General features: G+C 43.3%; 1 protein-coding gene across 1 annotated transcript in view; it reads right to left on the reverse strand.

The window, feature by feature from the left end:
• Nucleotides 1–14,519, reverse strand: part of LOC126285280 (glucose dehydrogenase [FAD, quinone]-like) — an 89,176-nt gene that overhangs the window by 5,114 nt on the left and 69,543 nt on the right. The window contains exons 5-6 of the mRNA XM_049984569.1: nucleotides 13,120–13,341; nucleotides 3,809–3,949 (exon numbers count right to left, since the gene is read on the reverse strand). Of these exons, the coding sequence (XP_049840526.1) occupies nucleotides 3,809–3,949; nucleotides 13,120–13,341 (363 nt within the window). The remainder of the gene's footprint in view (nucleotides 1–3,808; nucleotides 3,950–13,119; nucleotides 13,342–14,519) is intronic.

A 14,519-nucleotide genomic window follows, 5' to 3' on the forward strand; every position in this document is an offset into this window, starting at 1 on the left:
TTTCCAACTGAAGTTGTTCGTAATTTTTCACACAGCCACTTACTTGAATTGACAGCCTTGACAATTGTATAATTTATCTAGTAAACGAATTCCAACGGATTTCTTTTGGAAACATTTCGTTATTTAGCGTCAACTGCCACCTGCCACACCATACAGAAATCTTTTCTAAATCCCTTTGCAACTGATACTGGTCTTCGGATGACCTTACTAGACGGTAAATTACAGCATCATCTGCGAAAAACCTAAGAGAACTGCTCAGATTGTCACCCAGTCCCTACATTTTCTATGTACAGGGCCAAACCTAAAGAGGCAAATTATAGTGAAACATGCATGTAGCAAGAAATGGACGGTAAAAGCCTTCCATTGGCGGGATAAAACGAAAGTGTATTTTGACTAAACACCGCTTTTCAGTACTTGTCTACACAGTACGAGTGTTGGTTGTGGTGAGTGCATGATAGTCGACGAATGTTTATAGGCGACAAAGACGCAGTTATCAACACCTTATTGAGTTTGAAAGATGTCACGACAAGGCCAACAGAATAGTCGCGGTTAGGAGAACAGAGAGACAAGTGCAGTAATCAAAAATTCAAATGGCTCTGGACATTATGGGACTTAACTTCTGAGGTCATTAGTCGCCTAGAACTTAGAACTACTTAAACCTAAGTAACCGAAGGACATCAGACACATCCATGCCCGAGGCAGCATTCGAACCTGCGACCGTAGCGGTCGCGCGGTTCCGGACTGTAGCGCCTAGAACGGCTCCGCCACTACGGCGAACTGCATTAATGAGCTGAGAAGAATGCCTGCGGGCGATGAGGCGGAAAGCGGGGGACACCTCCACCCTGCGACTGCCCACGGGGCCCTTCGACAAGTGTACCGCGCTTGTCCGTGCTCTTCTGGAGTATTCTTGTGTGGTATGTGATTCTCATAACGTAGCAATGGCGGAGGACATCCAAAAAGATGAAATAGATAGAAGAGAGAGAGTGCAACGAGTATAATACACAAACTGGTGTGGCAGTCATTGAAACAGAGACGTTTTTCGTGGCGGCAGGATCGTCTCATCAAATTTCAGTCACCAGCTTTCTCCTCCGAGCACGAAAATATTTTCTAGGCGCCAACATACATAGCCATAAATGATCATCGCAATAACATTTGAGAAATCACAACTATCCGCGCACTGTTCAGTAGTGGAACGGTAAAAAAAAAAAAAAAAAGCTTGAAGGCGGTTTGATGAAGACTCTGACGGCACTTACTTTTAAAATGCAGAGCGACCATGAAGATGTAAATGTAGACCAGCAGGCCAATGTGTCAGCCTTGTTGTGTTTCACTGTCACCCCTCTTCCTTTCATTCTGTGAAGCAACCATGCAGACATCACATCCATACTGGAAGTAAGAAATGGACCAGAAAAACCTGTCACTGGCGGAATGAAACGAAATGTGTATCGTGATGAAACAACCTTATTGAATAGTCGTATATGCAGCACGAATATTCCACTGCTACTGACACCATGTGCACACAAATAGAAAATTTATCCAATGTTATTTCGGAAGCGTCAGCACCACTTATACCCAAATAGAGAATCTGACTGATATTATTCCCCTTCCCCTGGAGTTTTCAGCACAACACCGGCTGAAGACCTGTTCGTCATACCTGGAGTTTGGCCCGTCTATATGAGTGTGAGGTACAGGTATGCCAAAAATCTGGAAGATGCAAGAGTCAACGTGGGTGCAAAGAAATGAACAAAGCTAGAAGAGCTCATGATATATTTTCTGATACTAATCAAAGTAAAAATGTATCGCTTAAAAGTAAATCAGGACATCGTACAACTTACTGCAGCTGAATTAAATATTAGCTCCAGATGCATAAAAAAGTACTTGTTGTAAGAATCCATTTCGACTCCTAGGCCATTCTAAAGAGCTTAGTAATCAATTAGCACGCCAACAGTCTCCGGCTGTACGTCCACGAGTGCTCGGGACAGGCGAGACAGCTGAAGTGTACTGTCTGGTTGATCGGGATACTGAAATCCTCAGTCAAAAGCGTTCATGTGTTTCAGTCGTAAATTCTGTAAATAGGATTGAGTTTTATTTTATTAGCAATTGCAAAAATAAAATACTGAGCGAAAATTACATTAGATATAGAAATCTGAATTTCAGTATATTAGAAAGTAACCCGCTATGGATATCAGGTGCTTCTCATGACAAAGTTAGTAAGCAGTCAGGGAAATTTGTAACTCCGACAAAAGCTTTCGCGGCATTGTCGAATATCATAAAAGTAATGCCATAAAATTCCTCATGTGAACAACACGCGGTATTCAATTATTCCATTATTAGGCATACGAACTAAGCGTGGAAGAGTCTGGTGGAACGCTTATTTACAAACAAATAAATCAACTGGCCGTGTTGCCATTATTCTATGACCATTTTGTTATATTTGTGCCATCTTCTTGTAGCCTAAAATGCGGTTCATTTTATATTGCTACGCGAAAACTGATTCACATGTGTAACAGTTACGTGTGTTATACACGTGCATTACATTGCTCCTAGTAACAAAAAATCTTATTTGTTGGAGGGCGGATGCATGTAGCACAAAAACGGTCTGACCGTGTGTTTTAACGAAAATAGGGTGTAATTGAAACTGTGGCATAAAAAAATTAATCAGACGTAAGCATTTCTTATGCCTGTCGGATTCTAGCTAAATAAAGTGTGATTTTTAAAATATCCGCCTTCCGCATAGTACAGTGTTTTCCTTTTTTTTATTGTTTAGCTGTGCGTGTTTTGAAGTTGAAGTTTTTGAAGGCGGAATTTTACAAGGACTCCTGCCGTTTGTACTTCATGACTTCGAGCATATCATGTTTTGTATCTTGGAGACTGTTTTGTGGGATGTTGTTATAAACTATTTTTCACAGCTTTTACCATTTCGACTACTTAGTATCTAGGTTTTCAGTGACAAAACGAATTTAAGAGGATTTCTGCTGGTACATCAACCGAGAGATTTTATGATATTACTCAGGCAACAGAGTAATAAATATAAACAGGAGTAATTAAGTTCCACCAGACACTCTTAAGGATGGACAGTATAAGAGACAAGTTCCTAATGTGTACTTCTGCAGGCCAGTCTTTAATAACCAAGCTTTAAATGACGCAGGTTCCAAAATAAAACCGAGACCATATGCAGTGACACATAACTATGGACGTACACAGATCTTTATTTATTTATTTATTTATTTTACAAACAGTATGTTAATGAACTGTCTGTATCTTTATTGCACGATGTGAAAATGAGATACGCAAACATAAAAACTAGCGAATCGATGTAACCTAGAAATTACGTAAATTAAAGTACTGCAATATGAGAACAAATTTAACAGATTCGAAGGAGGTTTATGCTCGCTGCGCCATTGTAATGTAGATGTCAAGAGGGCATAGGAGCACTGTAGCTAGAGTTGCAGTTCCTCGCTTGGTTATAAACCTAAGAAAGAGTTAAGTGACGAAATACGCGAGGAGGAGGAGGAGGAGAAGAAGAAGAAGAAGAAGTGCAACATTTAAGAGTTTCCAAGTGGAAGCATATGGGTGAAGATCAGAAACATCGAATCGAAACGTCACAAAGGGATAAAGTTAGTATCATTGAAAGCAGAAATAATTGACGGAAAACAGAAATGATGAGAAATGCGAGCAGCATGTAGAGTAGAATGCTACCGACGGAGGAGATGATGATGATGATGAAGAGGGAAGGTGAATGAAGGAGCAGCAGGAAGACTAGATAGTGAAAGTGGAAGGAAGACGGAGCGAGGCAGCGAGCGAGTGGTACCTGGTGGACGCCGGTGGCGGAGAGCGGCCCGTTGCCCAGCTGGATGTACCTGGCCAGGTCGACCAGCTGCTGGCGGGGGTGTCGCGGCGCCGTCGCGGTCTGCCCCAGCACCAGCGTCACGCCGCCGGAGCTCACCAGGTCCTGCCGGCACGGAGCGGCGCTTCAGTCAGCCTCATGTACACTTGTCAAGTTGCCGTAGGCTATCGTAAGTCAGCGGAGACTGCGGTACTTTTTACAGCGCCCCTGGTCAGTTAAGATCGCAACCGAGCTACTTGTGGATTTGGTGTGTTGCATACCTGTCGGTCGTTATCTCACTCCAGTCGCTGCTTTTGTACATACGATCAGTCTTATTAGATTCCCCTAGAAATCGGGAGCGATGAACACCCTAGAAACTGAGTAAGGATCTACATCTACTAAATGTACATACCTAGTCTGCAGTTCACAATGAAGTGTCTGGCAGAGGGTCCATAGGAACACTTTCAAGCTAAACAGTTTTTGTTGTTGCTGCTCAACAGTCATACAATAATTTTTAGATGAACACTTCGCTGTTTGATAGTATTGTTGTTTATGTAATTACGACCCAGGTTTCGGCCTTTTATGTAACTTTCAAGTTCTTGAGTTTACGTCATTAACACACAAGCACTTGAAAATGGCATAAAAGGCCGAAACCTGGGTCATAATTAAATAAAGAACAACACAGCCAAATGACGGTGTGTTCATCTAACACTTTCAAGCTATTTCTTAACCTTTCCACTCTCGAACAGCGCGTGGTATAAACGAACTAGTAAATCTTGCAGTGCAAGCTCTCATTTATCTCATTTTGTTATGGTGGTCATTCCTCCCTACTATCAGTAGAAAGTTGAGAAGACCCTGCCGCAACGAGCTTTGCCTTTGTTTTAATGGTTACCTCCCCAATTAACGTGTCATATCCGGGGCACTCCCTCCCCTGCTAAGCGACGGTAAAAAACCATTTGCCCTTCCTTGAATTTTCTCGGTGTCTTCCGTAATCGTATCCCATACCGCACAGCAATATTGGGTAATTAGGCGGAAAACTTAAAAGACGGCAGAATTCATGAGGGTTCGAGTCTCGATCACGCGACGCGGGAGGGAATTAAGGCAAGCGATTCGGAAGAATGACGGGATGGGACGCAGGACTTCCCACTTTTTATCAAGTATCTCTGAGCCACTGAAACTCACGTATTTTCGACCAAGCAGAGGTCTTTTGCACTCTCTCTCAGGACATGTACACTACCCGGCTATTACCTACTGAGACAGCAAAATACTTTTGAGATTCTTAACAGCTTGGCGAACGAGTTTTCCACCAAGCCTGAAGGACAATCAATGAAAGTATAAGATTAGCAAAATAAGAAATCACGCACCCACACTATTCTGCCGCTTCGTGCACTGGCCGAACGCCGTTACGGCCGGAATCCCCCACGTCGCGGACTAGGAGGCAGGTGCGTCTCACACCAAACGATTCTGCACTAGGTTAGGACAGTTATTCATAGGCGTAGTTTTAGTAAATAAAGTTTTGTGAAACTAGCATTTCAGGACCCTGCCGCGACAGTACAGCAAGCCTAGGGCCAGCCGAGTGCGAGGCGCACGGCCACTGGGCTTAGTTCGGTGGGCGTGGCTACAAGAGTAGGTTTATACTTGTTCTGGCACATCTGTAACGCTGCAGTAGTTTCTGGTACAGAAGATAAGAGGAATAGCTTGCAGTTTCCCCTAGAGCAATTACGTAGTCAGCTTGCCCATTAAGACTAAGGAGCGCTACTGTAAATCAAGCAGCATGTGAAATCTTAGTAAGCTGTAGGACCCACTAATCATTTAGGAGGTGGGTTTGTTGTATGATGAACATAGTTAAGAATAAAAAATTAAAAAAAAAATATTCCAGAAGAGAACCTCTTTAGTAGAGCTTTTACATTTTCTACGTGTTTTGCCAATAAACCACAGTCTCTGGTTTACTTTTCTACAAAGTTATCTACGTGGTCGCTGCAGTTTAAGTTATTCGTAACTGTAATCCCTAAGTATTTGATTGAAATCAAAGCTTTTACATTTGTGAGACTTATCGTGTAACCGAAATTTAGCGGATTCCTTTTAGTATCCTTGTCGGTGACTATAAAGGTTTCATTATTTAGAGCAAAATGGCCCTGTTCACACCATACAGATGCCTTGTCTGAGTGACTTTCCAGATGGTCTTGATCCTCTGATAACTTTATAACAAGATAAACGATAGCGTCATCTACTAATAATCTAAGAGGGCTGTTCAGGTCGTCTTCTAAATCGTTTGTGTGGATCAGAAAAAGCAGGGGGCGTACAACACTTCCATGGGGAACGCCAGACATTACTTCTGCTTTACTCGAAGACTTTCCGTCAGTTACTACGAACTGTGACATTTATGACGGGATATGCACTCTGCAAAATACTAACGCGAATTCTTTACAGACGAATGGAAAAACTGGTAGATGCAGACCTCGGGGAGGATCAGTTTGGATTCCGTCGAAATGTTGGAACACGTGAGGCAATACTGACCTTACGACTTATCTTAGAAGAAAGATTAAGAAAAGGCAAACCTACGTTTCTAGCATTTGTAGACTTAGAGAAAGCTTTTGACAATGTTGACTGGAATACTCTTTTTCAAATTCTAAAGGTGGCAGGGGTAAAATACAGGGAGCGAAAGGCTATTTATAATTTGTACAGAAACCAGATGGCAGTAATAAGAGTCGAGGGGCATGAAAGGGAAGCAGTGGTTGGGAAAGGAGTGAGACAGGGTTGTAGCCTCTCCCCGATGTTATTCAATCTGTATATTGAGCAAGCAGTAAAGGAAACAAAAGAAAAATTTGGAGTAGGTATTAAAATTCATGGAGACGAAGTAAAAACTTTGAGGTTCGCCGATGACATTGTAATTTTGTCAGAGACGGCAAAGGATTTGGAAGAGCAGTTGAACGGAATGGACAGTATCTTGAAAGGAGGATATAAGATGAACATTAACAAAAGCAAAACGAGGATAATGGAATGTAGTCAAATTAAATCGGGTGATGCTGAGGGAATTAGATTAGGAAATGAGACACTTCAAGTAGTAAAGGAGTTTTGCTATTTAGGAAGTAAAATAACTGATGATGGTCGAAGTAGAGAGGATATAAAATGTAGACTGGCAATGGCAAGGAAAGCGTTTCTGAAGAAGAGAAATTTGTTAACATCGAATATAGATTTATGTATCAGGAAGTCGTTTCTGAAAGTATTTGTTTGGAGTGTAGCCATGTATGGAAGTGAAACATGGACGATAACTAGTTTGGACAAGAAGAGAATAGAAGCTTTCGAAATGTGGTGCTACAGAAGAATACTGAAGATAAGGTGGATAGATCACGTAACTAATGAGGAGGTATTGAATAGGATTGGGGAGAAGAGAAGTTTGTGGCACAACTTGACTAGAAGAAGGGATCGGTTGGTAGGACATGTTTTGAGGCATCAAGGGATCACAAATTTAGCATTGGAGGGCAGCGTGGAGGGTAAAAATCGTAGAGGGAGACCGAGAGATGAGTACACTAAGCAGATTCAGAAGGATGTAGGTTGCAGTAGGTACTGGGAGATGAAGCAGCTTGCACAGGATAGAGTAGCATGGAGAGCTGCATCAAACCAGTCTCAGGACTGAAGACAACAACAACAACATGCACTATGTGATCAAAAGTATGCGGACACCTGGCTGAAAATGACTTATAAATTCGTTGCGCCCTCCATCTGTAATTCGATATGCTGTTGGCCCAACCGTAGCCTTGATGACAGATTCCACTCTCGCAGGCATACGTTCAATCAGGTACTGGAAAGTTTCTTGGGGAATGGCAACCCATTCTTCCCGGAACGCTGCACTGAGGAGAGGTATCGATGTCGGTCAGTGAGTTTTCGCACGAAGTCGGCGTTTCAAAACATCCCAAACGTATTGTATAGGATTCAGGTCAGGACTCTGTGCAGGCCAGTTCATTACAGGGATGTTTTTGTCGTGTAACCACTCCGCCACAGACCGTGCATTATGAACAGGCGCTCGATCGTGTTTAAAGATGCTATCTCCATCCCCGAATTGCTCTTCAGCAGTGGAGAGCAAGAAGGTGCTTAAAACATCAACGTAGGCGTGTTCTGTGATAGTGCCACGCAAAACAACAAGAGGTGCAAGCCCCCTCCATAAAAAACACGACCACACCATAACACCACCGCCTCCGAATTTTAATGTTGGCGCTACACACGCTGGCCAATACCGACCACCGTGCATTCGGCATACCCACACCCTGCCATCGGATCGCCACTCCACATGAATCGTCACTCTACACAACGTTTTTCCACTGCTCAATCGTCAAATTTTTACGCTCCTTACACGAAGCGAGGCGTCGTTTGGTATTTACCGGCGTGGATTTGTGACATGTGAGCAGCCGCTCGACCATGAAATTCAAGTTTTCTCACTTCCCGGCTATGTGTCATAGTAGTTGCAGTGGATCCTTATGCAGTTTGGAATTTCTGTGTGACTGTCTGGATAGATGTCTTTCTATTACGCATTATGACCCTCTTCAACTGTCTGCGTTGTCTGTCACTCACCAGACGAGGTCGGCCTGTGCGCTTTTGTGCTGTACGCGTCTCTTCACGTTTCCACTTCAGTGTCACTTCGGAAACAGTGAACGTAAGTACGTTTAAGAGTGTGGAAGTCTGTCGTGCAGACGTATGTGCTCACTCACAATGCCTAATGACTACTGAGGTCGCTGATATGGAGTACCTGGCAGTAGGTGGCAGTACAATGCATCTAATCTGAAAGACGTATGTTGTTGGGGGTGTCCGGGTACTTTTGATCACATAGTGCATGAACAGCCTCGTAACCTAGTTTTCTACACAGTTATCCGGTCTGTTTCTTCAAAATAAACACTATTTTATAGCAAAATTGAAATTGTCGATATTTAATTTAAATTCTTTTCAACAGTGTTGTTTTGTAACGTGAAAAAGAGGGGCTTTGTAATGAAGATTAAAATAAAAAGAAATTTGGATTTATCAAATAGAGCTAGAAAGCGCAGTTTCCTTGAAGATAAAATTAGGAATAAAAAACTGAAAACAAGAACATATCAAACGTCACTTGAATACTTCATCGAGCTACATAAAACGTGTTTCTGTCATTCATAGCCGGCCGCTTTGGGCGAGCGGTTTCAGGCGGTTGAGCCCGGAACCGCGCGACCGCTACGGTCGCAGTTTCGAATCCTGCCTCGGGCATGAATGTGTGTGATGTCCTTAGGTTAGTTAGGTTTAAGTAGTTCTAAGTTCTAGGGGACTGATGACCTCAGATGTTAAGTACCATAGTGCTCAGAGCAATTTGAACATTTTTTTTGTTATTCATAAACAACTTTCGAAACTTATGAATAAGAACAGGAAACTCCTACCTTCGATCACGATGAAAGTACACGATAGTCTAATACTGTACGATGTGCGGTTCTTATTATGTGGAAAACAAACAAACAGACAACAGACAAAAAAGAGAAGTGGTTTCGCTCCCAATTTTTCTCTCCTTTATGTTTCTGTCCCTACCAGTGGAGTCAATACTAGCGGTGATGCTGCTACCTGCTACTGTACCAAAACTGTCCAGCCGTCGTTTCGATACAGAGGCAACTCTTGTCTCATCCTTGCTGACAGCTCGAAGCTGACTGTCTGCACCAGGTGGTCCTGTGCCATCAGACACAGGTGAGCACGCCTTCTTCCTCACCTCGAAGCATCAATCTGACGCTGCCTCTCCTGTACTTTTTCAGACTTCAGCATAGTTCCTGACTACCTGCGACCTTTTCCTCTGTTTCGTTTCAAACAGGGTTGCTAGTCTGTAAAGGTACGCTGCAGAGTTTGGAAACGTCGGAGACATGTACTGCCAAAATGTGACGTAGAAGAAACTGTGTTTCTCTGAATATACAATCCACTACAATATACTTAATATGAAGCAAAAATGGACGCCTGTAGTGCAATAAGAAGAACCTTTAAATTAATTATTTTTACCGCAATTTCACGTATCTCATTTAGTACAGAATTTGTGATTCTGTCAAACATACATTTCTCTCTGTACGCATTTCTGATTCGAGATCGATGATAAGGACATAGTAATTTGAAGACCATTTTACGTTACTATGTACCTGAGAAGAGTTCAGAAGATAAGTACGAAACGAAACTGTGGGTACGCTCGAAGTAGTTTTTCAAAGGTATTCACCAGAGGCCCGAACACAACTGCCCCACCGTTTCACGACTCGGAGGATTCTTTGTTCCCAGAATTCCTGTGTCTGCGGCAGCAGCCAGTCCTCCACCTGTCCCTCAGTTCGTCGTCCGACATGTCTTCGTTTTTTAGCGGACTAGACACATGGACAAAAAAAAATGGTTCAAATGGCTCTGAGCACTATGGGACTTTACTTCTGAGGTCATCAGTCCCCTTGACTTAGAACTACTTAAACCTAACTAACCTAAGGACATGACACACATTCATGCCCGAGGCAGGATTCGAACCTGCGACCGTAGCTGTCGCGCGGCTCCAGACTGTAGAGCCTAGAACCGCTCGGCCAGCTGGCCGGCGCCCATGGACAGCAGAGCGACGTGCGACGTGACTGAGCTGTAGGCCGCGTGCTCCAGCTCCTGCCACTTGCACTGGGACATCGCGCTCTGCGTTACCCTGGAGACGCGTCGTGGTCGCGCGTTATCTTCCGCGAGCAGCCAAGGCGTATTCTCTTTATTGGACCCTCCGCCACACACCGTCAGGTGGCTTGCGGACTATGGATGTAGATGTAGATGTAGATGCAGACTTGCGTAAGCTACGGAGTGTCTCACACTATAAGTCACTGTTAAAGGTTTTTCCGTGCTCGAGGAATTCCGTTAGTTGCGGACGTCAGGAGTCGAAAAAGACGACAGGCATCACCTAGCCTGCCGAGAGTAAAGCTTCGATTTTTTTTTTTTTTTTTTTTTTTTTTTAGAGGGAAAGTGACGACACTACATACTCGTCCACAGATGTATCACAACGTTATCCCAAAGCGGCGTTTGCAACCTCAACCGATTTGGTTGTTACAGCGTTCCGTACATTTTCATTTTAACACTCTTTAAGTGCGTTTCTAGCTAACTGTAAGTTCTCTCTGAAACTTAAGGTGGTCAAACATATGGAAGATGTAAATAGTAATGTACAAATTGCACGCATATCGTTCATTGAGGACCAGGACCACGACCCCAACTTGATGCCGCAGATTTTCTTTCCTTTAACCTGTGGCGGGGTCGCTACATTGTTAGACACGACTCATCAGTGTTGATCACGATAATGTTATATAAATATATTTTATCTAATCAACTGTTCTCGTAACCAGCTAAAACAACAGCCCGCTGCATCGTGCTAACATTGTCATCGTTGTCGTTGCTATAATCTTCAATTCGAAGGCTGGTCTGATTTGGCTCTCCACGCTAGTCTATGCTGTGCCTCTGTACACAACTATCGTGTCCTAAGTGCAGTTGAACATACTTACTACAAGCAACCCTTAGTCTACCTCTAGAGTTTCCTCCTCCTCCCCCTCCCTGCCCCCCCCCCTCCTCACACTTCCGTTTCTTGCATTACCAAATTGACCATTCCTTTGATGCCTCACGATGTGTCCCATTACACGATCGCCTTTCTTGCTTTTCATTAGGTATGGAGCTACCCAGATAATACACAGAATTCTTGTGCTGCACTACCTTTCAAAATCTCCTATTGTCGTCTTGTCTGAACTCACCAGAGAAAAAAGCTAGTAGGAGAAATAAATTCCACATTTGAGTTCGCGATCTGGTGCTCAGTCTTCATTCCAATTCCTTTTTAGCTCGCTCATTTAATTTATTTAAAACGAGTTAGATGATATTGGTAGTTTGTGACGCAGATGGTATTGCTTCAACATGAGACTCTATATTGGGAGCACTGTTGTTAATTGGCATCTGATGATGGCTGTATGTCGCAACATGTTCAATAAATGTAATTAAATAATTTGAATAAACGCGATTCTATATTAGATTCTGGTATTTTTCACATTGGTTGAAGTAAACTTCGTCTTAGCCTGCCCGGCTAGTCGCGCGGTGTAACGCGCTGCTTCCCGAGTGGGAAGTCATGCCGGTCTCCGGCGCGAATCCGCCCGGCGGATTAGTGCCGAGGTACGGTGTGCTGCCCAGCCTGTGGATGGCTTTTAACGCGATTTCTCATCTGCCTCGGTGAATGCGGGCTGGTTCCCCTTATTGCGCCTCAGTTACACCATGTCGGCGATTGCTGCGCAAACACTGTCTCCACGTACGCGTACACCACCATTACTCTACCACACAAACGTTTGGGGTTACACTCGTCTGGTATGAGGCGTTCCGAGGGGGCGGCTCCACTGCTGGGCGAACTGCACAATAACCCCGGGTTCGGTGTGCGCCGGCGGTGGGGTGGGTGGACTGCTGTGGCCTGCTGTGGGGTTGTGAACCACAGAGGGTTACGGCGGGACGAAGCCTCTCCCTCGTTTCTAGATCCCCGCTTTAAATACACAAATTCAAGCTTCCCCTTATTTTGTTGCCATTAATAGGCAGCTTCCGCTGTGATGCATGTAACAGTAAAACGTATAAGAATAGCCACACTTAGGCCAGAGTCTACGACCTTAACAAATTACTCTTGCAATAATCTGACGGCAGTTCATTGAACTTCTCAATCATGGACATAACAAGTGTTTCTAGTATAATAGTCAGAGTACCTCTTAGAAGTTTGTGGACATACAATACTTATACATTATGTCCCGGGAGGAATAATCAGTATTCAGGAATATGATATGAGCGATCGTTCGAAGCAGAAAATCTAGTAAAGGTGCACTTTTTGATCATCGTTGCTGCGACACAAGTGTCGTCTTATTGAACAAGTGCTAGTGGCTGTTAAGGTACGCGTTTTAGAGTCTATGTTTAGTAGAGGTTTTTGCTTCGAATGACTGTTACGTCACACTCCTGAATACTAACCTTCCCTATTGCGACACCCTATATACAGTGATAGGTAGCAGCCGTCTGGGGCACTGGATGTCTGGTGTACTAGCTACAGGGTACTACCACAACCTCGTCTGTGAAGTTCGATAATCTGACCAGCTTCCGGCGATTACAATATCACGTGTGTATTTTGATCTGTTCTTAGACTGTACCCCCACGTATAGCCATTTGATAGCTTTTGATTCTGCACGCAATTGAAAAAGGCTTCACAGCTGGAAAGGGCACTCCAGTGCAAACAAAACAGCCGGATGCTGTCACTCGGCTGCGGATGACGGCTGCTTCTGCCGGCTGGCGCTCACCTGCAGGTTGTAGCCGACGCTGAGGTCCCTCAGCACGGGAATGCCGAGCGGCCGCAGCCACTCGCTGGGGCCCACGCCGGACAGCATGAGCAGCTGCGGGCTGGCCACCGCCCCCGCGCTCAGGATGACGTCACGGGAGGCGCGGGCGCGCAGCGTCGCGTTGGAGCCGGCCAGCACGTAGCGCACCCCGGTCGCGCGCAGGCTGCCCGCGTCGATGTCCACCTGTGTGTGGCCGGCGGCGGAGAAGCGTCACAGCTCTGCTACAGGCACCCACTAAAGCTCACAACGGGGGGCCGGGACTCCCAAGTATCGGTGTATCGAAACATAGATATATCGTGTCGCAATACATTATTATCGACATTTGCCCATCCTATATATCGATAGCACCGATATACTTCTGTCGTGAAGATGTAATCCGATAATGTTATTATTACCACCATCTAAATCATAATACTCAAAACTCAGATCTACTTTCTATTTTAACATTGAAATTCCATCTACTGTCCACATAGCCTTTTATGAAGATTTGAAGGTAGCAAGGATTACAATAAACTTTCTAGTTTACTTAGCTCGTCATGGATAGTTGGCTCCTTTTTCTTGACTAGGTGTTTGATTCTTGAATCTGAAAATGTCGGATTTCAAGTCCTCACGGTTGGATTGATCTAAATAAATTTGAAGATTGTTGCTGTAGAATTTTTGTTTTCAGGTAAATATATTTTTTCACATTTTAGTATATCATACAGTTGTTTGATTTTTCACGTTAATAAAGCCGAAATTACATTGTTCGAACAAAATACGAAAATACGTCAGATCACATCAGAGGCATGCTTACGACTCTCACAGTCTGCAGAAAAACCAAGTTCCATAGGGTTTACAATTTTCCTTAAGAAGTGAATTTCTGCTAGTTTCTGTTACATTATTACTTTCGATTATTATTTCATAAATGAATCCAGAAATAAACATAAAAATCAGTATAGTATTGCGTATTGAATAATGGAAATTTTAAGTGTGCCAATAGCTCAGCATTAATTTTCCTCAACAGTAGTTGTCGATACCAGTATTATTTTTCGAATTTTGGACAAGTCATTATTATCTCAGTCGCTTTTTTGAAAAGTTTCATATAATTTTATACTCCGTGTGTTATATTTCAAGCTACAATTTATGAAAATGAATTACTATATAAAATGTTTTAGTCTCGATGTTATAATCGATAAGTACTAGTTCTGAACGTACAGTTAAAATTATTTTTTTTAAAGAAACGTTTGAAATTACGAACTCTTCACACACTTAAAATTTGTGTTATTAATTACGCAATGCTGTACTGCTTACTATGTTTATTTCTGGATTCATTTACGAAATAATAATCTAAAGTAATAATCTAACAGAAAGTAGTCGAAATT

This window comes from Schistocerca gregaria, chromosome 8 (genome assembly GCF_023897955.1).
Source record: "Schistocerca gregaria isolate iqSchGreg1 chromosome 8, iqSchGreg1.2, whole genome shotgun sequence".
NCBI classification, from domain to species: domain Eukaryota; kingdom Metazoa; phylum Arthropoda; class Insecta; order Orthoptera; family Acrididae; genus Schistocerca; species Schistocerca gregaria.